This window comes from Crocuta crocuta, unplaced genomic scaffold, assembly GCF_008692635.1.
Source record: "Crocuta crocuta isolate KB4526 unplaced genomic scaffold, BGI_CrCroc_1.0 scaffold636, whole genome shotgun sequence".
Lineage (NCBI taxonomy): Eukaryota > Metazoa > Chordata > Mammalia > Carnivora > Hyaenidae > Crocuta > Crocuta crocuta.
Window position 1 is genome coordinate 1,403,531 of NW_027530380.1, and position 23,622 is coordinate 1,427,152.

General features: G+C 54.3%; 1 protein-coding gene across 2 annotated transcripts in view; it reads left to right on the plus strand.

Annotated features, from left to right (window-relative positions):
• Positions 1–10,561: 10,561 nt before the first annotated feature.
• Positions 10,562–23,622, plus strand: part of CPT1A (carnitine palmitoyltransferase 1A) — a 35,703-nt gene continuing 22,642 nt past the window's right edge. For both annotated transcript variants that reach the window (XM_077766520.1, XM_077766521.1), the window contains exons 1-7: positions 10,562–10,715; positions 13,427–13,566; positions 17,721–17,892; positions 19,584–19,685; positions 20,268–20,405; positions 20,794–20,871; positions 21,545–21,652. In XM_077766520.1, the coding sequence (XP_077622646.1) occupies positions 10,575–10,715; positions 13,427–13,566; positions 17,721–17,892; positions 19,584–19,685; positions 20,268–20,405; positions 20,794–20,871; positions 21,545–21,652 (879 nt within the window). In that variant the 5' untranslated portion in view covers positions 10,562–10,574. The remainder of the gene's footprint in view (positions 10,716–13,426; positions 13,567–17,720; positions 17,893–19,583; positions 19,686–20,267; positions 20,406–20,793; positions 20,872–21,544; positions 21,653–23,622) is intronic.

Here is a 23,622-nt window from a genome sequence, read left to right on the forward strand (position 1 = left end):
CTCAGCCCCACCTGCTACTTTTGTTTCCTAAGTGGCTCTTAAGTTCACCTTCCTCTTCATTTCCATGAGCCAGAGCAGGCGAGAATGCAAGAGTTTTTTTTGTTTTTAAACATTTGCCTTAAACATTTTCTTAGGGGCGCCTGGGTGACTCAGTTGGTTAAGTGTCCGACTTTGCTCAGGTCATGATCTCGCGGTTCGTGGGTTCCAGCCCCGCGTCGGGCTCTGTGCTGACAGCTAGCTCAGCACCTGGAGCCTGTTTCCAATTCTGTGTCTCCCTCTCTCTCTGAGCCTCCCCTGCTCACGCTGTCTCTATTTCTCTCTCAAAAATAAATCAAACATTTAAAAACTTAGCTGTCAGCACAGAGCCCGACGCGGGGCTGGAACCCACGAACCGCGAGATCATGACCTGAGCAAAGTCGGACGCTTAACCGACTGACCACCCAGGCGCCCCAGGAAAGTTTGAGCACCCTTTTCCCCCTGGATCACCGCAGCCTCCTAATGTGGTGGGGTCCTTTGGGGCTCTGGAAGTTTGTGCAACAGAAACAACAAGCACAAGAAACTGTTGGGTTCTTCCACTCTGGTACCCCTGTTCCCATGGTCAGGGGCTTCTGGATGGGAGACCCCCAAGCTGGTTACTTCCCATATCAAGCGACCAGTGACCCCTTCCACCCACCAGTATACAGGCTTCCTCTGGGGTCCCGTGGATCCCCATTGCATGCACCTCCTTTTTTATGGTTCCCCGGGTGGGAGATGAATGGGTTCCGTGAACTTGGGGGATGTTGAGTTTCGGAGGAGTCAAGCTAGGGGTTAATTCATTCTCTTTAGAATCTCCTATCCCCGCCCCATTAAAAAGTAATACGTGTTTATTATTTTTAAGTTTATTTATTTTTGAGAGAGCATGCAAGTGAGTGGGGCCAGGGGGAGGGAGAGAATCCCACGAGGGGCAGAGAGAATTCCATGAAGACTGCACGCTGACCTGTGGAGCCCGAAACAGGGCTCTAGTTCACCCAGTGCAGGGTTCAAGGTCACCCCACTCTGCCAACTTGGGGCTTGAACTCACAAACTGTGAGGTCATGACCTGAGCTGAGTCAGATGCTTAACCAGCTGAGCCACCCAGGTGCCCCAATACATGTTTCTATTAAAAGCAAACACAAAATAACTATGGCTGTAAGAAATTGTCATGTGCTGTAACTTACATTGTACTTTTTATGAAAGACTTCCTTGTTTATGAGATAATGCATTGATCATTGATTCTCCTAAACGTCGGCATCTCCAGTGCCCTTAAAAAAAATTTAACGTGAAGAGTTTAAGTTTCTTTCCACATTTTCAAGCCCACCTGTTGTACAGCGGGATAGAAATGAACCCAGCAGTGTTGGGGCAAGCTAAGTGTCAAAGTTAGATGANCTGGAAAGGAGGCCACAAATCCCCATTAAAACCCACGTTCCGGGAGCACAGGACTGATTGGGAAGGTACAGCGTGTCCCTAACGCGATGGCCCCATCACTTGATGTGATGGGTGGATAGTCTCATACTTTATATGCCAGGAAACGGGTCTTGTGATAAGGCTATGACCTTTGCTCAAGGTCTCTCTTTCTTTTACGCGTGCGCGCGCACACACACACACACACAGCTAAGTGTCACAGCTGGCATTTGGATCCAGATCTGTGTTCTCCAAAACTTGTGCTGTCTGCCCCCCCCCCGCCCCCCAACATGCTGCTTCCTGGACCACTGGGCAGGCAGAGGACCTGGGCGTTAGCATCCCTCTCACCTCCGTGCCCACTGGGCCTGACACCGATCAGCCCTGCGTGTGGCAGGTGTAATGGGTATGATCGTGCTGTCCGGTCCCTGCATCTGGGGAGAATTGAACAGATAGTGCAGAAAACTGCCAGGGACATTCTGTTTTCTTCACAAAGATGTGACCCTCCGTAACCTTTCCCCAATTCTTGTGCGCAGATCACATTTCTTTGTATTCACCTGATAAGCCATTACTGAAGTGGGGCGAAATTAGGTGCAAATTTGCATTTGGTTTATTTTTATTTTTTTCAATGTTTTATTTATTCTTTGAGAGAGCGAGAGAGCGAGAGAGAGCGTGAGCATGAGCAGGGGAGGGGCAGAGAGAGAGGGAGACACAGAATCTGAAGCAGGCTCCAAGCTGTCAGCACAGAGCCCGATGCGGGTCTCAAACTCCCAAACCGCGAGATGATAACCTGAGCCAAAGTCTGATGCTTAACCAACTGAGCCACCCAGGCACCCCAGGTTTATTTTTAATTTTTTGCATTTGGTTTATTTTTTACAGTACCTCCTTAGGCAGAAGCTGTTGTTTTTCCAGAGACTTAAAATAAAAGGCGTACTGATTCCAAATTCCCTCTGTAATCTGCCTTGACTCGGCATATTTACTCCATACATGTGAATGGTGTATTATGATATACTTTACTGCGATAAGTGAATTGTATGGCCAGTTAATTAATGAAAACATTAAACGCTCAGTGGTTGATTCAAGAGACCACACCTCATTAATGACCGTACCTGCACCTTTCTTGTGCACGGAGCCCTCCCACATACATCAAGTGAGTTTTGAGTCTCATGTTCTTGCTTCTAAGGTGCCTCCTTCAGGTTAGGGAAATAATCTGCATTTATTTGTATGCGCACTTACCAAGCAAACACAAGCACACAGTCACAGAGAATCATGTCTCGGTGAACACGACACAGAGCACGATGGCGGAGAGGCTAAGTGCCCGCATGCAGCGGGGAGGGGGGCGGGGGAGGAGCTTTCTTTTTCTTCCTGTTACTGCTCATTTTTGCCTGCACCTGACTTCTTGCCCTAGTTGTGACCGTAATAGCGGGGACACGAAATGCCGAACGAGCAAGAAGGAATCTGAGCAACGTGACGAACCTTTTTGGGGTGCCCAGCTGGCTCAGTCTGCGGGCAGGCGACTCTTGATCTTGGGGTTGTAAGTTCGAGCCCCACGCTGGGTGTAGACATTACTTAAAAAAAAAAAAAAAGAAAGGCATGAACCTTGCCACACATGCAGGTCTGGGGAAACCCCTGGCTGATGATGATGCACTTCCAGAACCTTCTGGTACCTTCCTTGAAGTGCCGTGGGTAGCAGTACTGAGGCCGGCCTGGGTGCCATCTCTGTAGCCCTGCTTGGCAGGACCGGGGCTTCCTGCGCTGCGGCCGTCCTGGAGCCAGAACCCGCTTCATGTGGCCAAGCGGAACCCAGAGGGAGGATGTGCAGCCCTGCTCTGGCCTCTGTCGAGGGTGACGCTACAGACAGTGCCTGTGGTGTCTCCCCTCGAGAGTTTTCCCAGGGGTGGTGGCCTGAGGGTCCTCTGGCCTCTGCTTCCCCCCTGATGTGGGAAGCAGGCTCTCCGCTCCCATGTCCCTGCCCGGTGTCCGTGCCGTGCCGAGCCGGAGCAGACGGGCCAGCCCCTGCATGCCAGCAAATTGTGCAACCACGGTTGGGAGACGGTGCCCGCGGAGAATTTTAGCGCTGGCACCGGCCGTGTCTGTACTTACTGTAGTTTTACTGCTGACGGCAGCCACTTCCGGTTACAACAGAGTGACCCCACTGTACATCTGCCGTAGCTTTAGGGATCGTGCGTGGAACTTTGAATGGTAAGCACGTGGGTTTGGAGGTCGGACGTGGGTCTGATCCCCCGCGCTGCTCTCTGCTGGCCGTGACCTTGGGCAGGTGTGTGTGTGTTGACACCGAGCTTTGGTCTCGCTGGTAAATTCCGTGCCGTTCCACGGACTCCAGCGGGGAGTGAATGGGTAACTTCGGCTAAATGTGTGTTGTCCAGCCTATGCCAGACGGGTGGGTAGAGGAGTATTTTGTATCTTCGTTGTTAAAAGCACAAAAATGAGCCTCCATTTCATATCTGTCTTATCTAGCTACCTACTCTCCTTCCTACCTCTCTTCCTACCTCTCTCTTTATCGTTGGTTTCAAGGCTCTGTTGAAAGAGCTCTGACGGCACAGAATTAGTATGTTTTGGTTGGAAGTCCCATGTCACAGGCAGGTTCTACTGTTTATTACGGAGGCGATTTCCACCTCTGAATTTTCCCCTGGGGCCTGTCTTGGAAGCCACTTTGTAACAGGCTGACCTTTCACCTCCTTTCCTCAGCCTGCTGCCTGTCCCAGCACCTGGGGTGGGGGTGGCTCCGTGGCCGGCCTTCCCCTGAAGGCGAAGGGGACCCGAGCCTCTTCGGGGTGGCCTAGCCTTAGGATCGGCAGGCCGCTGACCTCTGCCGTTACGGCGAAATAGAATTGATGGGGGAGAGAAAGCAGCGACGCTTGAAACACGAGCACAGACCAACGTATTGGCCAGAGATGGAGCGAGTGGCACTGGGCAGAGTTGTCAAACTTAAAATAACTGTACCTCCCCCCGACTTGTCCCCTTGATGTTCGGTCTGTGGTCCTCCCCGGACTTGTACTTGAGCGGGGACTCGGGGACGCTCACCGCTGCCGTTGGGAGATGAAATGAAGGGTCTGCGCCTGAGTGCTCAGCCAGGCAGTGCGCCTACAATCCCGGCGGGACCCTGTTCTCTGGGAATGTGGACTCCCAGGCAGCCTTGCGGGAGGGGAGCTTTGAGCTGGGTGTGGAGCCAGAATTGGGGAGCGGAGCCAGAGCCGGAGGCATCCCAGCTGTGGGTTGGGGTTAGCAGGCCCTCCCACCTGCCCCCTTCCCAGTCATGGTCGGGGCGTGGCGGGGGAGTGGCTGGTCCAAGCAGAGGGGCCTGGGGGAATGAGCTTGGAGCGCTGTACGAACACCCACATAATAGGCCGGCGATGAGAATTTATAAAAATTGGGATAAATAGGTCGTCGCTCCCACCCGGACGGAGCGCCTTACTCTGGATCTTGGTGTTCTTCTGAGAGCGGATTAGCATAAGGTGCTTAAGTCTCTGGCGCAGTCCTTGGACAGTCTCTCCCCTCCTGGTGGCCTCCGTGATTTCTAAAGTAGCACCGCCACATGGCTCCCACGCTCAGCCTGGGAGGGGGCGGCGCCCAGGTGTGTTCCAGGCAAGGAGGTTGATGCCAAGCTCACCAGCGGATGGGGCCTCTGAGCTGGCAGTCTCCACTTGGTGCAGCCAGGGAGGATTTTGGCAGCGCCAGGGCAAAGGAACAGGGCCGGAGCACCCCACAGGGTGCCAGACCACAGAGAGAGGGTTTCCTGTCTTCAGCATGTTGATAAATTTCGCCACCTTGAGCTGTGACTTCTAGTTTACTTCCGAGCTCGTCTGGCAGGTACACAGCGAGAGGTGGCTTGACTGCAGGAATCCTCCCCAAGGGGCCTCCCTGGCACTTTCTGGGGCAGGAGCAGCCAGTCTGTGTTCCCAGGTGATACCCCTGTCATCCTGTTCCCTCCTGTTCAGATTTTTTTTTAAGTTTATTTATTTTGAGACCGAGAGAAGGAGGGGAGGGGGAAACAGAGAGAGAGAATCATCCCAAGCAGGCTCCTCATTGTCAGCGAAAGAGCCTAATGGGGGGCTCGAACTCCTACATTTCGAGATCATGCCTTGAATCGAAATCCAGAGTTGGAGGCTTTACCGACTGAGTCACCCGGTGCTCCTTTCCTGTTCAGATTTCTTGTCTGTGTTTAAAAATTTTTTTTTAAATCTTTATTTTTGAGAGAGAGAGAGAATGAGCAGGGGAGGGGCAGAGAGAGAGGGAGACGCAGAATTGGAAGCAGCTCCAGGCTCCGAGCTGTCAGCACAGAGCCCAGTCCGGGGGCTCAAACCTACGAACCTCAACATCATGACCTGAGCCGGTCGTTTGCTTAACCGACTGGGCCACCCAGGCACCTCCAGATTTCTTGTCCGCAGGCCTCTGGTAGTTGCTCAGTGATGATTTGAGAGAACAAATGAATGACAGAAAGGGGAGTAATGCTCACTTCTCATCCATCTGCCTTTTCTTTTCTTTGCAGCCTGTCTCCCTGCCCCTCCCCCTCTTGACTTGCTTGCTTTTCTTGCCTGTACTGTACTCCCTTCCCCAGCTGGCTGAGACCTCGGGCCACAGGGGCCGTCCTGCCAGCAGGTGGACCCCGGGGGCCACGCTCGAGAGCGCTGTCCCCGGGGAGGTCCCCTCTCCAACCAGGTAGATAGGTGCTCAGGTGGGGATGGTATGGGGTGGGGGAAGGGACAGCTCACCTTTCCAAATCAGCAGGAGCTGGCGCTTGTCCCCAGCGCAGGGGTGAGGGTGAGCGAGGGCTCTCCAGCCTATGTGGGACATATCAGAGCCCCCCGACAGCCCCGGGAGGCGGGGAGGGGGTGGTGCTGCCCGCTCACCAGGCCCTGGCGGCCCCTCTGTGCTGCGGCCCTTCCCCGCCATCCTGGAAGGTTGAAGGGTTACAGAGAAGAGCTGTCCAGTCAGGTGGCCGGGATCCAGTGGCCGGGATCCAGCCGCAGGCCTGGGCTGCCAGCTGGCCCGGGGCCCTTCCTCTTACAGGGTGGAGGGTTCCCGGCTGCGCAGAGAGTGACAGGGCAAGGACTCCACAGAGGCTGACCCAGGAGTGGAGAGCGGGCGACCGGGCAGGTCAAGTCCACGTGGCAGAAGACTAACATTCCAGGAAGGGGGCTCACAGGTATTGTTCTGTGCATGCCTGTGGTCACAGCATCTCACCGGGGCTCTTTTGGGGTCCTCCTAATAATAATAATAATAATTCCTGATGGTCCCTGCATTGATTCATGGCTCGCCTCCTTCCACCTGGGGCGGCGGTCTCTCTCTGCTCCCCTGGCCTTGGGTGCCGTCAGCCTTTGGGAAGCCGTGGGAGCCGTGTCTTCCTCAGGTCTTCTGGCCCTTCTTCTGGGGGAGACCCGGAGGTGAGGCAGGCAGGGCAGGTCGCAGGCTTTGCCCACACCCACCTGGGTGAGAGGTGAGGGTGTGCACAGGGCATAGCAGGTGCGGAGTGCAGTGATTCGACAGGCAGCCTCCCTCCCTCGTCCAGATATGGTTGGGTGGGTGGAGCATATTCCCGTGTAATGCACGGGCCGGCTTGTGGGCAGGCAGAAACCCTGCAAACGGGCCCCTCCTGACTTGACTTTGACTGTGGGCATGGGTTGTGGGGCCTGGCCGTGGCTCTGCTGGTCCCGGCTTCTGGCTCACGTGGCCAACGGTGAGATGTGCCCAGAAGGCGGGCGCTGACCACCCCTCGAAGGGTCAAGGGAGCTTTGAAGGTTGGTCTCCGAGGGTGAGAGGTAGCGCTGAGCCATGTAGACAGGTGTTTTAGTTCATTAAAAGTATTTTCAGTAACGAATGGAGAAAAGAGACCAGCATAACACACCCCCATATGGCCACTGCCTGATCTCAGTTCCCGCACGTGGCCGGTTCATAACTCGGTCCGTCCACGCCCTCCACGCCCAGGGATTTTGAAGCAGACCCAGGCGAACTTGTACTGATAAATATTTCAGCATATTTATACTGAAGTTTAGCAATAGTTCATCGCGAAAGCATAGCAGCTCTTTAAAATAACAATATCATTCGATACCTAAAAATATTTAACGGCAGTTCCCAGATGCCGCAAGCTGATAGTTATTGGAAGGAGCTGAGTTCTCCGTGAGTGGGACACTGGAATTCTGGATTTGAGGAGAGAAGGTTTAGGGGCATAAACGTTGAACAGATAACACTTCAATCTCATGAGGCAGTGTTGTTTGTTTTTTTTTAAGAACAGCCTTATTGTGGTTTAACTTACCACGCAGTCCACACACCCATCAAAAGTGAACGCTCCAACAGCTTGTGAGTCCATTCACAGATACGTGCAGTCATTAGCGCAGTTAACATTGAAACGTTTTCCGTTTTCAACACCCAGGAAAGAAGCCTTCCTCCCCTTACCCCACTCAGTCCGCCATCTGCCCCCAGCTCTAGGCTAGAGAGAGAGAGCGTGCGAGAGGGCCAGAGAGGATCCAAAGCAGATTCTGTGCTCTGACGGCACAGAGCCCGATGCGAGGTTCGAACTCATGAACCATGAGATCGTGACCTGAGCCGAAGTCAGACACTCAACCGACTGAGTCACACAGGCGCCCCATGTAAGTGTTTTTAAACATGAGGCTGTGGATGCCAGGATTGGTGGAATGCTTGCTTACTAGATTTGCACGGAGACCTTTTCAGTGTTCAAACCTGTGTCGTCCGGTTCACTAGGTCCACTAACTACTGCTGTGGCTCGAAGAGGGAGTTGGGCTCAGGGCAGCCTCTCTCTGGGCGACTGCAAAGCTAGGAAGACAGATTTGTCCGTTTTGGGGTGCCTTTCGGACTCTTACATTTGGTTTTTTAGTTCGAAGCAATCAAAACAAGCAAATCCTTAGGAAAATCCAGTGTCCTGAAAAGGCCATCGAGTCCTGGAAGGAGACCCACATGCTCCCTATCTCGCTTGCCTCCCCCGGGCGGAGGTTGGATCCCCGAGCAAACAACGGACCCGTACCTTTGGATAGAATGATCTACAGACACTGTGTTTATGTTCCATCTGCATTAATAATCCAGCAGGTCTGGTTAAGGTCCTCAAATGATCTTATAAACCATCGAGAGGGTAACCTTGTGGCCATGCTTCACACTCTGCAGAATTGTCTCGGTAACGCCTGTCTCCTGCCACACACGGAGCCTGAAATCTTCGTGGGGAGGGGCTCAGGGTTAACCGTGAAGCCCTGGAGAATCCTAGAGACACTCGGATAGCTTTTTGAGGAAAGGATTCAGAGCGGCTTGGATGCCCCCTTCCACATCCTGAATTACCTGCAGCAGGACATTTGCTTGGGGAGCTCGCTGCTTGCGGGCATGGGGTCTGTGTCTTCACAGCTGGCCAGGCGAGGGACGCTGGCTCCGTGCCTGTGAGATAACACGTCAGTAACCTTGAACCCTTTGCAGACCGCACTAAGCTCGGGAGCTTGCATGTGGGATGCAGTTTAGCCCACTTGCTCTTTCATCATCACCAAAGCGGAGTCTCAGGTGCAGCGTGTTGTCACTTCCCAGGTGTGCCTGTCCGAGCCTGTCCCTCTGTGCCCGGCATCCCACCTGGATGCTCCCCAGTGACATCCCCACACACCCGTCCCTACCTGTCCTGCCCGCATGGGGACTCTCCTGTGTCAGTGAGTGGCTCCCGAGAGCGGATGGGCCAGAGGCCCCAGGGAGGCCTCTGAAGACTTTCTGGAGTCGGTCCTTCGGCTGGTCGCTGCCTCCTGGAAGACGGCTTGCCCTTCCCTCTGGCCACGCTTCCCTGCCCGGCCACAGTCGTTTCAGGCGCCAGACTGGACTTCTTGAAACACAAACTGTAGCTTAAAACCCTTGGGTGCTTTTCTTTTTTTCTTAGCATGAAACGCATCTCTCTTCCACGGCTGCCTTGGGCATTCCTCTCCCAGGTTAGCTGCCTGCTCTTGACTGGCCCTTGACCCCTACCTAGAGTCTTGTTTTACCTTTAGGCTTGGAAGGCTTGCCCTCAGGCCGATCATCTCCTGGGCTTCCCGTGTCACCTGGGAGGTCCCCTCCGGCTCCCCCTCTTCCTTTGGCTTCCCTGTCCGAGCTGTTGGGGGGGTTTGCGGGGGTCCTTTCTGCCAAGGCCTTGATTCTCCCCGTGGCTGGCGCATAGGAGGCAGTCAACAAACTCTTGCTAAAGGAGCAAATGCATGAAAGCTGCGTGCCTTTTGGGGCCTCTACTCGGGCTGTCTGTTCCAATTCGCTGAGGACTAGGCTGGTCTGGGCTTTCGTAACGGGGCATCTCAGAAAGCGCGTTACCTGTTGCTGACGACCGGTGGGTCCTGCGCCCGCGCTCTGTAGGCTTAAACAGGGAAAGGGGGAGGAATCGTTTGTGATGAGAAGGCTCAGTTTTGGGATTCTGTTACGATTCTCGGTGGCTTTCCCCTCCCTCCGTGAGCTGCCCTTTTCCCACGGGGCGCTCGGGCAGAGACAGTGGAGGGTCGGAAGAGAAGGAGGCAGAGGGGCCAGCTGTGCGGGAGGGAGGCCGGCGGCNGCACCCAGGTTGGTTTCAGCCACGAGGAGGAGGGCCTGGCCCCGGACACGCACAGACACCACCACCTGAGGACGCCGTGTGCCTGGATTTCACAGAGTCTTGTGGCGGCCGGGCAGTCCCTCAAGGCGGCAGCCACACGCACACTGGAGTCCCGGTTCCCCTGCCTGAAGATCGGGGGTTCAGGGCCATCCCGGACTCCTTTGTGGACCCTCTGGGTTTCCTCTGTGCCAGCCCCCGGGCGGCGGGGCGGGGGCGGGAATGAGATGGGCAGGGTGGTGAAGAGCCACTGGCTTCCTGAGTCAGCAGGTGTGGCCTGGGCTGCTGGCCTGGAGGGGCGGTTCCATGGGATGGCCCCAGGTGGGGGCCAGGGGTGGGGGGTTCCGGGTGGGAGGGGCCCCCCCCCACCCCCCCCCCAGCCTCTGAGTAGAGGTAGGTCGAGTGTCTAGTGCCGACAGGCAGGGGAGGGGTGGGCTGGGAATCCCAGAATTGGATCTCTTAATGGAATATGAAGTGTGTTGTTAGGTGGCTAGGGAACGAGCCACAGGGCTGTGGAAGGGGTTTCTTACACCTGGTGGGATGCTGGCCGGTGACACTCTCCCCTCTTCCTAGGGCAACACCGAAGATGGCAGAAGCCCACCAAGCCGTGGCCTTCCAGTTCACAGTCACCCCAGATGGGATCGACCTGCGGCTGAGCCACGAGGCCCTCAAGCAGATCTACCTGTCTGGACTTCATTCCTGGAAAAAGAAGTTCATCAGATTCAAGGTTAGCTGATACCTGTTTAGATCTGCACGCCGCCCGTGTTCGTATTAGAGAAAATGCCTCCGGGTGCCGTTGAGGCGGAAGCGTGTCGGGCGGTGATTGGCACGTAATTGATTTTTCTGTCCTTGTGAAACACTCTCACCGGCTTCCCGAATGTTCTGGAAGGCGGGCAGGGGGATTGGGCGGGTGAGCTGCGGCTCAGAGAAGGTAAGTGACCTGCTCGGAGAAGCAGAGGAAAGACTCTCATCCGTGTCTCCGGCTCGGAGTCCAGAACCCTTTACACCTTGTAGAAGAAGGGTTGTTTCCCAGCTGCATGAATTGCAATGAATTTATCTAACTGGTACCTCGCTGATAAAATTAGCCAAACATTGGGGTGCTTGGGTGGCTTAGTCGGTTGAGCGTTCAACTTGGGCTCAGGTCCTGATCTCACAGCTCGGGAGTTCGAGCCCTACACTGGGCCCCGTGCTGACAGCTCGGAGCCTGGAGCCTGCTTCGGATTCTGTGTCTTCCTCTCTCTGCCCCTCTCCCACTCGTGCTCTGTTTCTCTCTGTCTCTATAATAAATAAACATTAAAAATTTAAATAAATAAATAAATAAGTAATAAAAAAGTTAACCAAACATTGAAATAGGCGCCCGGAAAGTCAAATATAGCTAACTTCAAATGCTCTCAATCCTGTTTACCTGAAAAAGTGGAAATGTATTCACCGTGTTTAATTAACCACAAACCTTGTTTTCCTTTCGCTTGTAAATTCAATTGGTTTTGAAAATCACAGAAGGAATAAAATGCACGTTTGGAAAAAATTCATTCAGACGGGAGGCAGATTCGTCAGGTTCCCCTCCCAGCAGGAATGAAGGAAATGGGTAACTGTATTGATTTTCCAGTTTCCTTTTCGGAGGGTGAGGCTCAGCGCAGGCCTGTTGAGAAAGGGCCAGAACCCAAGTAGGTGAGAGCGGTGACCTCAGAGAAGGTGGGTGGGCCCCGGAGAACCAGCCTTGCTGGACAGGTGCCTGGGGCACAGCCAGGGGGCTCCAGGTCACACACCAGCCCGGGTGACACCGCGGCAGAAGAGGGCGCCGCCTAGAGGGGACAGCGCGCTTTGGCGCCCGACCTTGCCCAGAGCAGCCCCTTCTTTACCCTCAAATCCAAGAGAAGGGAAAGCTGGGGCAGAGCTGTGGCCACCGGTCTCTGCGGCCGAGTGCACGTGTGCTCTGGTCTCAGAGACCTGGCAGGGCAGCTAAGGGGCAAGACCAGCAGATACGGAGTTTGAACAGTGCGCAGCCGAGCCCGACCAAGGGGCCTGTCCCAGGAGCATGCGGCTCCGAGCAAGGGGCGCGGCAGGGGAGGGTGGGTGAGCGGGAGACCTTCCATCTAGACCCTTCCTGCCTCTATTTTATTTATTTGTTAAAAATTTTTTTTTACGGAGCGCCTGGGTGGCTCAGTTAAGCGTCCGACGTTGGCTCAGGTCATGATCTCACGGTTCGTGGGTTCGAGCCCCGCGTCGGGCTCTGTGCTGACAGGTCAGAGCCCGGAGCCTGATTCAGATTCTGTATCTCTCTCTCTCTCTGACCTTCCCCTGCTCACACTGTCTCTCTCTCTCTCTCTCTCTCTCTCTGACCCTCCCCTGCTCACACTGTCTCTCTCTCTCTCTCTCTCTCTGACCCTCCCCTGCTCACACTGTCTCTCTCTCTCTCAGAAATAAATAAAAACCAAATTTTTTAAAATTTATTTTTGAGAGAGAGTACAGTGGGGAAGGGACAGAGGGAGGATCCAAAGCCGGCTCCACGCTGTCAGCAACAAGCCTGACTCGGGGCTCAAACTCACGAACTGAGATCCAGGCCAGGAGCCAAAGTTGGATGTTTAACTGACTGAGCCACTCAGGTGCCCCCCGCCTCCCATTGTATTGTAATGTAATATATGCATTTATTTGCCTTAAAAACACTTATTTCAGAGAACACCAAAAGGACCCCCACTCTGTTTAAAATCTCTTTCCCTCCACCTGTCGGCAGTGGGGAATCCGGTGGGACCAGCATGGAGGATGCGGGGTNAGGCTTTGAGAGTTTTTAAATCCATTGTCTTGGTCAGAGTAATCTCTGATTAAGATGGCTTCGTGAGACTTTTGTTTTTAATTAGAAGTTTTGGAACAAACACAAAAATAAAGAGAATGAGGAGCCACGTTGCTTATCTGGTTTCCAAAATTTTGTTGCTATCTGCCTTCCCCCCTCTGCTGCTTTTTCTGGTTTTTTTGCTACTTTTAATGGTAGTGGGCGGGGGGGGGCGGGGAGTTGGCTGAAGGATCGTTCAGCAAATTCGCAACATGGAGTGAGGTGTCTTGGAAATACTTGAGGGTTGAGCAGCCCCTTGATTCAGGAGCATCAGGAGTGGTGTCGGCTCAGTGACATCCTTACCTCGTGGGTGTCAAGAACCAGCCTGGGTGGAGATCGCGGAATCAACGTTGACCTGGTGCCTCGGGGTGATTCTAACATCCTGGGGTCACATTCAGGGAATCTGATCCAGGGAGGGATTTGGTTCAGAAGCAGAGGGAGCGAAGGGACTGGAGGCTCTGGGGAAGATTTCCAGTAGTGACAGGGTGGTCACGTAGCCACCACATGCTGCAAACGCCTCCTTCCCACTGCCCGTCATCCCACTCCCCTCGCTACCAGGGGCCGTGGATTTTGTGGGCGGGACCTGCTCACGGAGCATGCTCTGTTTCTAGAATGGAATCATCACTGGCGTGTACCCGGCAAGCCCCTCCAGTTGGCTCATCGTGGTGGTGGGCGTGATGTCAACCATGTACGCCAAGATCGACCCCTCGCTGGGAATCATTGCGAAAATCAATCGGACCCTTGACACTACGTAAGTACCCGTTTCGGATCTCAAATCCTCTAGGAAGTTAGCGATTTTTGTTAGTGATTTTTTTTATTAAAAAATTTTTTTAATAGTTAGAGAGAGAGAGAGAGGGAGGGACAGAGAGAGAGGGAGACACAATCTGAAGCAGGCTCCAGGCTCTGAGCTGGCTGCCAGCACAGAGCCCGACGCTAGACTTGAACCTCATGACCTGAGCTGAAGTCAGTTGCTCAACTGACTGAGCCCCCCGGGTGCCCCTGTTTTCAGGTTGGAGAGGCTCCCATACCTCCGATGCTGCCGTGGCTGTTCCGTACCAGACCTCCAATCCTATTTCTCTCTTGCTTGTTTACACCGACAAACCTTTTGGGTCTCTTACTAGAGAAATAACGGGCCCCAAAGTCCTTGTTCCATTGCTGGGCTTTGTTTCTCGAGCCAGAGGGTGCGTGTGGACGGTGGGAACTGCTGTGACGGAGGAGAGGGCCGCCCAGGGTGTCCTCGCGTTTCCCGGGCCATCTCTGTAGTGGGGGGGCCGGCCTGAGCCGAGCAGATGAACGCAGGGCCGTTTGATAAAGCGGCCCCTTGCTGGCTGTTTGGATTTCATCTCAGTCCTACAGAAAGGAATAGACCGGCGGGTGTGACTCGAGGGAACACCCCCCCAGCTCGGGACTGAATTGGATTGCGATCACCCTGAAGCAGTACTTCCGTGGTTGTAATTTAAAAGCATGGTCTTGTTTTGCCTTGAGCAGGCGCCCCTTGCTCCTGAACCCTTATATTCAAAGCCCAGAGTCCAGCCGAGTCGCTCATGGCCTCAAAGCGACCTCATGAATGCCGGCTGGTGCCTTTATAAGCGTCTGCAGAGCCTAGAAGAAAAATGCCGGCATTTCAGGAGAAGCGTGCGTAGGCCGGACCCCTGCAGCCAGCACAACACCCCCCCCCCCCAAGCCCCGCCAAGTAATGTTATTTCTACAGACTTTTCAGGCTGCTGGGGGTTTAACACAGATTTTTAATTTACTCTCTGGTGTGGTCTCTTAACGCTGGGTTATATTTAGGAGTGTTGGCTATTTAAAGCCCTTCATAATCTGGATCTTTATATGATTTGTTTCTTTGTTCCCTCTAAACCAATTGCGGTGAACTGGGCCGTCCCTGGCCCAGATTTGGAAAGACCAGGTTAAGGGCCAGCGTCTCCCAGGCTTGAGGAGCATTCTGGAACCATCTTCCTGGAGAGCATCTCCGACGGTCCTGGGTGGCTGTTTTCATAAGCGCAGATGGCTGTGTGGGGTTTGCTCTGCGTTTGTCCGGCCCTGGGAGTTTCGGAAGATTTTTTTTTTTAAATGTTTATTTATTTTTGAGAGAGAGACAGAGTGTGAGTGAGGGAGGTGCGGAGACAGAGGGAGACACAGAATCTGAAGCAGATCCAGGCTCTGAGCTGTCAGCACAGAGCCCGATGTGGGGCTCGAACCTACTAACTGAGATCATGACCTGAGTCGAAGTCGGACGCTTAACCGACTGAGCCACCCAGGTGCCCCTAGAGACACAGGTTTTGGAGGAAAAGTATTTTACCTTAAAGATCATTAGTTTTGATGTTACTGAAGTATGATAAGGTGTAACTTGGCGGTTTTTAAAGATTGCAAATAACTTTAGGTTATGTACATTGGTTGTGTTAAGAATTGGAAGCACTCTTAAACAATTTTGAAAGACGAGATGTAATTGCCATAATCACGTCACGTTGGTTTTAGGTACGTAACATTATGATTTGACAGAAGTTTTATATAGCTTTAAGTGATTCCCACAAGCCTGGCTAAATTCATCTCCACATATAGGTGCAAGTTTTTTTTTCTTGTGAAGAGAGCTTTTATGATCTAGTCTACCAGCAGTTTTTTTTTTTTAAGTTTATTTATTTTGAGAGAGAGCACGCGTGCATGTGAGCAGGGGAGGGGCAGAGAGAGAGGGAGAGAGAGAGAGAACCCCAAGTAGGTTCCATGATGTCAGTGCAGAGCCTGATGCGGGGCTCGAACCCATGAACTGTGACATCATGACCTGAGCCAAGGCTGGACACTTAACTGACTGAGGCACCCAGGCGCCTCCTCAAATCATTTATTTTTTAATGTTTATTTTTGAGAGAGAGAGAGAGCACACACATGCCTGCACAGGAGCAGGGAAGGCCAGAGAGAGAGGGAGACACAGAATCGGAAGCAGCTCCAGGCTCTGAGCTGTCAGCACAGAGCCCGACGTGAGGCTCGAACCCACGAGCGGTGAGATCATGACCTGAGCCGAAGTCGGGTTCCCAACCCGTTGAGATCCCAGGTCCCTCCCAGCAGCATTTAAATCTACAGTGTGTATTCTTAACTCTAGTCAGCACGCTCCCTGGGACTTCCTTGTCTCGTAGCCAGAAGTTTGTATGTTTTAACACTTTCCCCTGTTTTGCCCACATCCCCTGCCTCTGGCAACTACTGTCTGTTGTCTGTCTGTGGTTTGGATTTATATGTTTATTTACTTATTTATTTATTTGTATTCCACATGTAAGTGAGATCAAATCGTATTTGTCTTCCTTTGTCTGACTTCTTTCCGTGGCATCGTGCCCTCTGGGTCCGTGGCTGTCACAGCCGGCAGGGTCTTCCAGCACAATCTTCCGTTCTGCTTGTACCCCACCTCTGCAGCCATTCACCTGCTGGTGGACACTCCGCCGGTTGTAGATAATGCCGAAGTGAACGTGGGGATGCAGATGTCCTTTCAAGATAGTGGCTTTGTTCCCTTCCGATAAACACTCGAGCTAGAATTGCTGGATCATATGGTAGCTGTTTGTAGTGTTTTTGAAGAAGCTCCACACTGTTTTCCACGGTGGCTGCGGCACCACGACACAAGGCTTCCCCTTTCTCTGAGTCCTTGCCAACATCTGTCACTTATTTACTTTGAGAGCAAGAGAGAAAGCGCGAGCGGGGGAAGGGCAGAGAGAGAGGGAGGGAGAGAGAATCCCAAGCAGGCTCCGTGCCGGCAGCGCAGAGCCCGATGCGAGGCTTGATCTCTGCGAAATCGAGGGTAGGACTCTTAACCAACTGAGCCACCCCAGCGCCCCAGTGTTTGTTATTTAAATCCTTTTTATTTTATAACTAGGTTGTGGTTTTTGAGAAGCAACTAAAACTGAATGCCACAAAGATGTAGAAATAGTTACGTTTCTACTCATTTTTAAAGTCTCATCTTTACCGTACAATAAGTAGATCCCTTTCCCTAGCAAACAAAAACGTTTCCTTTCTTTAGGTTTATTATTTAAATGAGGGGCGCCTGGGTGGCTCAGTCGGTTAAGCATCCACCTTCAGCTCAGGTCATGATCTCAGTTTGTGAGTTTGAGCCCCACGTCGGGCTCTGTGCTGACAGCTCAGGGCCTGGAGCCTGCTTCTGTCTGTCTGTCTCCTCTCTCTGTCCCTGCCCTGCTTGTGCGCTCTCTCTCTCTCTCTCTCTCTCAGAAATAAATTAAAAAAAAACCCATAAAAAGCAAAAATTTAAATGATCACTTTGCACGATCAGTTTACTTGGTTCTTTCATGGTAAGTACTCCTGCCTACGTCCAAAACGAGCTCTTTTGATCTCGACAGTTAAAGTAATAGTTTTCCCAAATGATCTCAGCATCTTACAGCTAATGGCGAGGTGCAGGTGGACGTGGGGCGTGGGTTTCATCGTGGGCAGGCCACTGCCTCGCACATGCCCGTCACTGTCCCCAGACCCTGGCGGGCATCGTGCGTTTTCCCTGAGAGCGCAGTGGCCTCCGTTTCTCTTGAGACCCAGCACAGCGGACGGGAGAAGGACGCCGGAGCCTTTTGAGAGTTGGGCCGACACACAGTGAATCTAGCGTCACCCCTCTCTTTTTTTATTCATTTATTTAAGTTTATTTATTCTGGGAGAGAGAGAGAGAGAGAGCGCGCACACAAATGGGGGAGGGACTGAGAGAGAGGGAGACAGAGAATCCCAAGCAGGCTCCACGCTGTCCGCGCGGAGCCCGACGTGGGGATCAAACTCGCGGACCGTGAGGTGGAACGCGTAACCGACAGAGCCACCCAGGCTCCCCCTCGAGTGTCTCCCCTTTGGTCCGGGGTCCAGGGTCTCGGGTCCAGGGCAGGCCGCCCCGGCCGGCAGCGCGTGACGCTCTCTCGGCTTGTGTCGCCTCCGCAGCGGCTACATGTCCAGCCAGACGAAGAACGTGGTCAGTGGCCTCCTGTTCGGCACGGGGCTGTGGGTGGCCCTCATCATCACCATGCGCTACTCCCTCAAGGTGCTGCTCTCCTACCACGGCTGGATGTTCGCGCAGCACGGCAGGACGAGCCGCGCCACCAAGATCTGGATGGTAACTGAGGCCGCCTCGCACGCGTTGCCTGACTTGTGTGGATTTTGGTTTTTAATGTTCATTTTTGAGCGAGCGAGACAGAGCGTGAGCGGGGAAGGGCAGAGAGAGAGGGAGAGACAGAATCTGAAACAGGCTCCAGGCTCCGAGCTGTCAGCACAGAGCCCGACGCGGGGCTCGAACCCACGAACCGCGAGATCATGACCTGAGCCGAAGTCAGACCTTAACCGACTGGGCCACCCAGGCGCCCCTGGTGTTTTTTTGTTTTTTCTTAAGCTCTTCTACGGGGCACGTTTGGTGTGTGACAGGCTGTAGCTGTCTGGCCACGTGCCCGGCTGCCCGTGTCTGGAGGGATGCGAGCGACTGCGACCTGTGACCAGTCGCCGGGCCACAGCCTCAGCTCCCGCAGTCCCCTCGCGCCCCACCCCGTTTTTCCCCGGCGGAGAGAGCCTGTGAATGAGATCCACCCCCTTAGCAAAGGCTTAGGCTCACAGTGCAGCAGGAGGGCAGTGCCCCGGCCGGGCAGCCGCCACCCCCTTCGCCGCGGTGCTGGTCCTTCCGTGGCTGGCTCGCCGCACTGACGTCGTGCAAGCGGCTTGTATTTGAAAGGAGCGTCCCCGTGGGATCCCTCCCCGTCCACGCTTGGCCAGCTGACCTGGAAGTCGGCCTCTCCGTGCTGCCGGGGGCATTGCTCACTGTGATTCATGAGTGTGGCCGGAGACAGAGTCCGTGAGTTCTGAATGTGGCATATTAGCGTGTGCCAGGCTTGCCATCAGGTCATCCATCAAAGCAACGTGACGCCCGTCCGCTGCCTTGAAGCTCTTCTGAGTGGCTCCGGTCGCCAGCCCGTCCAGCCGGTCTCCCTTGTGCACCCTTCACCGCAGGCGGGTTTTGCCTGCTCTCCCGGGCCCATAGCGCCAGTGGATGTTTGTCCCATTTCACCCGTGACGGCTGAGCTCCACACCCCGGGGGCTGCTGTGACAGGCACCCCCGCCCCCAGGCCCCCCCACACCCATGGGCTTTGCTCTCCTCCCAACCGACTTCCTGCGCCCGCGTGGCTGGGAGATTTCTGATTTCCAGAGAAGCAGAGATTAACACCCAGAAGAGAGTTGGAGACCTGCCCACACTTGACAGAATAAGGCCAAATGGCATTCCCCGTGCCCGGTCACGGCTACTTGAGTCCCAGCCACCCCCCCTGCGAGCCCTAGAAACTCCTTGGAGGTCTGGTCCGCAGGAGGAGACTAGTTATGACGGCGAGTTTAGATAGAGGGCAATAGGCAAATGTGCGCCATCCGCTGGGCTTGGCGGTGGGGTTGGGGGGCTGCGCTGCTGCTGGGGTTGGTTCGAGCCCAGGCTTCTCAGCTCAGCCCCTTGTCACTGCAGCCAGAGCTTTGAGCCAGTCCCGAACGGAGGGCCCCGTGCAGGGGCGCAGTCAGAAGGCGGAATCCGGGTGCCCGAGAAGGGTCCTGGCTGGGGTGCTCGCAGCTTCTGTCACACTTGGGCTCCCGTCAGTCTGGGTTTTGTTTGGGGTCCCCTGTGCACGTGGGGGTGGGTCAGAGGGGTGGACCGCGGACCGGAGGGGGTACAGGCCACCGCAGACCGTCGGCAAATCGTCAGCAAGTCGTCTGTGCTTGAGCGCTGGTTTCACATCTATAACACGGTCTCACGTTTTAAAACAACCTTTTGTTTTGAAGGGCATGGTCAAGGTCTTTTCAGGCCGCAAGCCCATGTTGTACAGCTTTCAGACGTCCCTGCCGCGACTGCCGGTCCCCGCGGTGCAGGACACCGTGACCAGGGTAGGTGTGGCTTCAGCTCTGTGACAGTCGCTCCAAGGTGCAGGCACCCTGGGATTGTGGTTTGTGACCCGGTTAATTTACTGTCATTGGGTCATGGGCTTGTCTGGCTGCTGTAGAAGATCTTTTCCTTTCTAATGTATCAGCACGCGTTAGGTGCTTTTTAAAAAATTTTTTTAATGTTTATTTTTGAGAGCGAGCGAGCGAGCTTGTGCGAGTGGGGGAGGGGCAGAGAGAGGGAGACAGAGTCCAAAGCAGATTCTGGGCTCTGAGCTGTCAGCACACAGTCCAACGCGGGGCTCGAACTCACCAACTGTGAGATCATAACCTGAGCCGAAAGCGGAGGCTTAACCGACTGAGCCACCCAGGCTCCCCAAGATTTTATTTTTAATCTCTGCACCCAGCAACGGGGCTCGAACTCACAACCCCGAGCTCAAGAGCCGCACGCTCTACTGCTTGCGCCAGCTGGGCGCCCCACTTGGGGAAGATTCTTAAATCTTTTAAATCTGTTTACGGTTTTTTGTAAGGCCCAGATAAGGGGCCTGTGCATTTTAACTTGGCTCGCGTGCTTTTCGTTAACCATAGTACCTGGAATCGGTGAAGCCGCTTATGAAGGAATCCGACTTTAAACGGATGACGGTCCTCGCACAAGATTTTGCCGTCAGCCTGGGACCCAGACTGCAGTGGTATCTGAAGTTAAAATCCTGGTGGGCGACGAATTACGTAAGTGTGCATGCACGCCGTTCTTCCTGATGGGAATTTTCTCGTACGGAAACACACCAGCCGGGCTTCCCCGTGTGAGCCCCGAGGCGGGCGACCCGAGGTGGGGTGTGGAGGAGGAGGAGGCAGTAACTGTCACCAGGCAGATCAGACGGCGAGGCTGGGAGTAGGGGCTGGCGGGCGGGGGCGGGGCGGAGGGTCGCGTTCTGTTTTGATCAGGCGCTGGCCACGAGGGTGTGCAGCTCACACAGGCACTGAGGCTCCCGCGTGCACACACACGCGTGCACACACACTTCGACATAGAGCAGTGTGGCCGGAGCACCCCGGGGGCCCGCCAGCCTGTGTCACCCCTGCTCAGCTCACCAGTGGTCTGTCCCGTCTGCGCCCGCAGGTGAGCGACTGGTGGGAAGAGTACATCTACCTGCGGGGACGGGGGCCGCTGATGGTGAACAGCAACTACTACGCCATGGTGAGTGCCCGGGGGGCCCCGGTCCCGCTGGCCCTGGGCTTCCGGCCGCGCCCGCCGCCTGCTCTCCACGCCCCAAAGCTGCGTCACGGCTCTGTGTTTGGCCCGAGCCCCCGCGGAGAAATCGGGACGGCAGAGATGCTCTCGGGCCCGCGCCCTCCCCTGCTGTCACCCCTGGGCATCAGGGTGTGTGTGCCGTAGTGGCCCGAGGGCCCGTGTCCCCGCCCGCCCGCCGCGCTTAGTGACCCGCTGGCCAGGAGCCCGCCTGCCTTCCTCGCTGCCTAAGGCGCCCGGAGACCGAGTGCCGTGTGTCATTTCCAGGTCTTGCGGGGGTTTCTTCTTGTCTTCTGAGACATTGTCGGCCTGGGAAGGTACCTGCCGTCTTTTGTGAGAAGCCGCTCCCCGCAGTGGGTTTCGAGAACTGGCCTTAACCACCTGTACTACCTGGCCAACCTCATTCTTCGCCTTTCTCCCTGCCCCACCCTTTCCTTTGGTTTTCCCGTGGAATGTAAAGGAAAAGTGGCCAAGCGTAGGAAGCAGAGTCTCAGTTTATTTTCTCCGAGCAGGTGGGACTGCGCAGGCGTGCGAGAGTTCTGTCCGTGTGCAGATGCCCTCGCGCGCGCGTGAGTCTGCCGTCTCCCACGCGCTCTGTGCCGACACGCGTTCGCCTTTGCAGGACTTGCTGTACGTGTTACCGACGCGGATGCAGGCGGCGAGAGCGGGCAACGCCATCCACGCCATCCTGCTCTACAGGTGGAAACTGGACAGAGAGGAGATCAAGCCGGTACGCGGGCAGACTGCACGCTGAGAGTCTCTTTTCTTTCTCTTTTTTTTTATGTTTATTTTTATTTTGAGAGAGAAAGCGTGTGCGCTCGCTGGGGAGGGACAGAGAGAATCTGAAGCAGCTCCAGGCCCTGAGCTGTCAGCACAGAGCCTGGTGTGGGGCTCGATCTCACAAACTGTGAGTTCATGACCTGCGCTGAAATCAAGAGTCGGAGGCTCAACAGACTGAGCCATTCTTTTTTTTTTTTTTTAATTTTTTTATATGTTTTATTTATTTCTAGGAGAGAGAGAGAGAGACAGCGTGAGCAGGGGAGGGTCAGAGAGAGAGGGAGTCACAGGCTGAAACAGGCTCCAGGCTCTGAGCTGGCAGTCAGCACAGAGCCCGACGCGGGGCTCGAACCCACGAACCGCGAGATCATGACCTAAGCGAAAGTCGGATGCTTAACCGACTAAGCCACCCAGGCGCCCCAAGACTGAGCCACTCTTAAAAGAACATTTTTTTTTACTGTTTATTTTTGAGAGAGAGGCAGCATGAGCAGGGGAGGGGCAGAGAGAGAGGGAGACACAGAATCTGAAGCAGCTGCAGGTGCTGAGCTGTCAGCAGAGCCCGACATGGGGCTTGAACCCACAAACCATGAGACTATGATCCGAGCCGAAGTCAGACGCTAAACCGACTGAGCACCCCCCGGATGCCCCTAAAAATTTGTTTTTAAGCGGCTTTGTGATGTGGTGCACTTGCGTGAGGCATACAGTTGGATGCGTGCTGATATGTTTATATATAATGTACCCCTGAAGCTGTCACCCCCAGACTTCCCCTGGGGGCCTGTGCTCTCGCTGAGCCTCTCTGTCACCTGCCAGGTAACTGCCATCTGCCTCCTGTCACTTTAGATTGCTTGCATTTTCCAAAGCTTTGTGCAAATGGAATCACACAGTGCTCTAGAGAGAGCACACAGAGACAGAGATTGTGCTCTATCTCTGTCTCTCACTTTTCTTGCACTCTGTGTAGTTATTTTGAGACTTGATTCTCCGCGTGTTTCCTAAATGGATTTTTATACGTCTGTTCCTTTAGTCCTGTAATCAGCCAGCCCCTGGAAGAAACTCGTGTTTACTTTCAGAGGAAATCAGTGTAGCTGGTGTATTAGTCAAGAGGAGCAAGACATTCCTTCCTTCTACAGGGTCCCGCAGGGAAGGGAGCCCAATGCAGCAGCTTGAACTCAAGACCCTGAGAACAAGACCTGAGCTGAGAGCGAGGGTCGGACACTTAAGTGTGGGCCAGCCAGGTGCCCCATCCTTCCCTTCCCTTCCCCCCTTCCTTCCTTTTTACATTTATTTATTTTGAGAGAGACAGAGATAGAGCACAAGTGGGGGAGGGGCAGAGAGAGAGGAAGACAGAGAATCCCAAGCAGGCTCCGTGCTGACATCAAAGAGCCTGACGCGGGGCTGGAACTCACCAACCATGAGTCATCACCTGAGTCAAAGTAGGACAATCAACCGACCAAGCCACCTAGGCGCCCCCCCGACATGTCTTTCTTAAATACACCTTTGGTTGAAGTGTCAGTTTATAAATGACCGATTAGAACGTGTTACTTGGGAAGGAAGGTGCCAGAAGCCCTGGGGCAGTCCAGCAAGCCTTGTGGTGAAGGTCGGTGAAGGTCGGCATCCCAGAGAGTGGCTGCTCTTTACAGAGTTTGCAAGAGATTAAGTCAAACGTCCTATGTGCTTGGAAAACAAATCCAGCATTTAAAGATTTTCTTTGTTTTTTAAAAAAAAATTTTAATGTTTATTTTTGAGGGAGGGAGAGAGAGCGTGAGCAGGGGAGGGGCCGAGAGAGAGGGAGACACAGAAGCCGAAGCAGCTCCAGGCTCTGAGCTGTCAGCACAGAGCCCGACGTGGGGCTCGAACCCACGAACCACAAGATCATGACCGGAGATGAAAGTTGGACGCTTAACTGACTGAGCCCTCCAGGCGCCC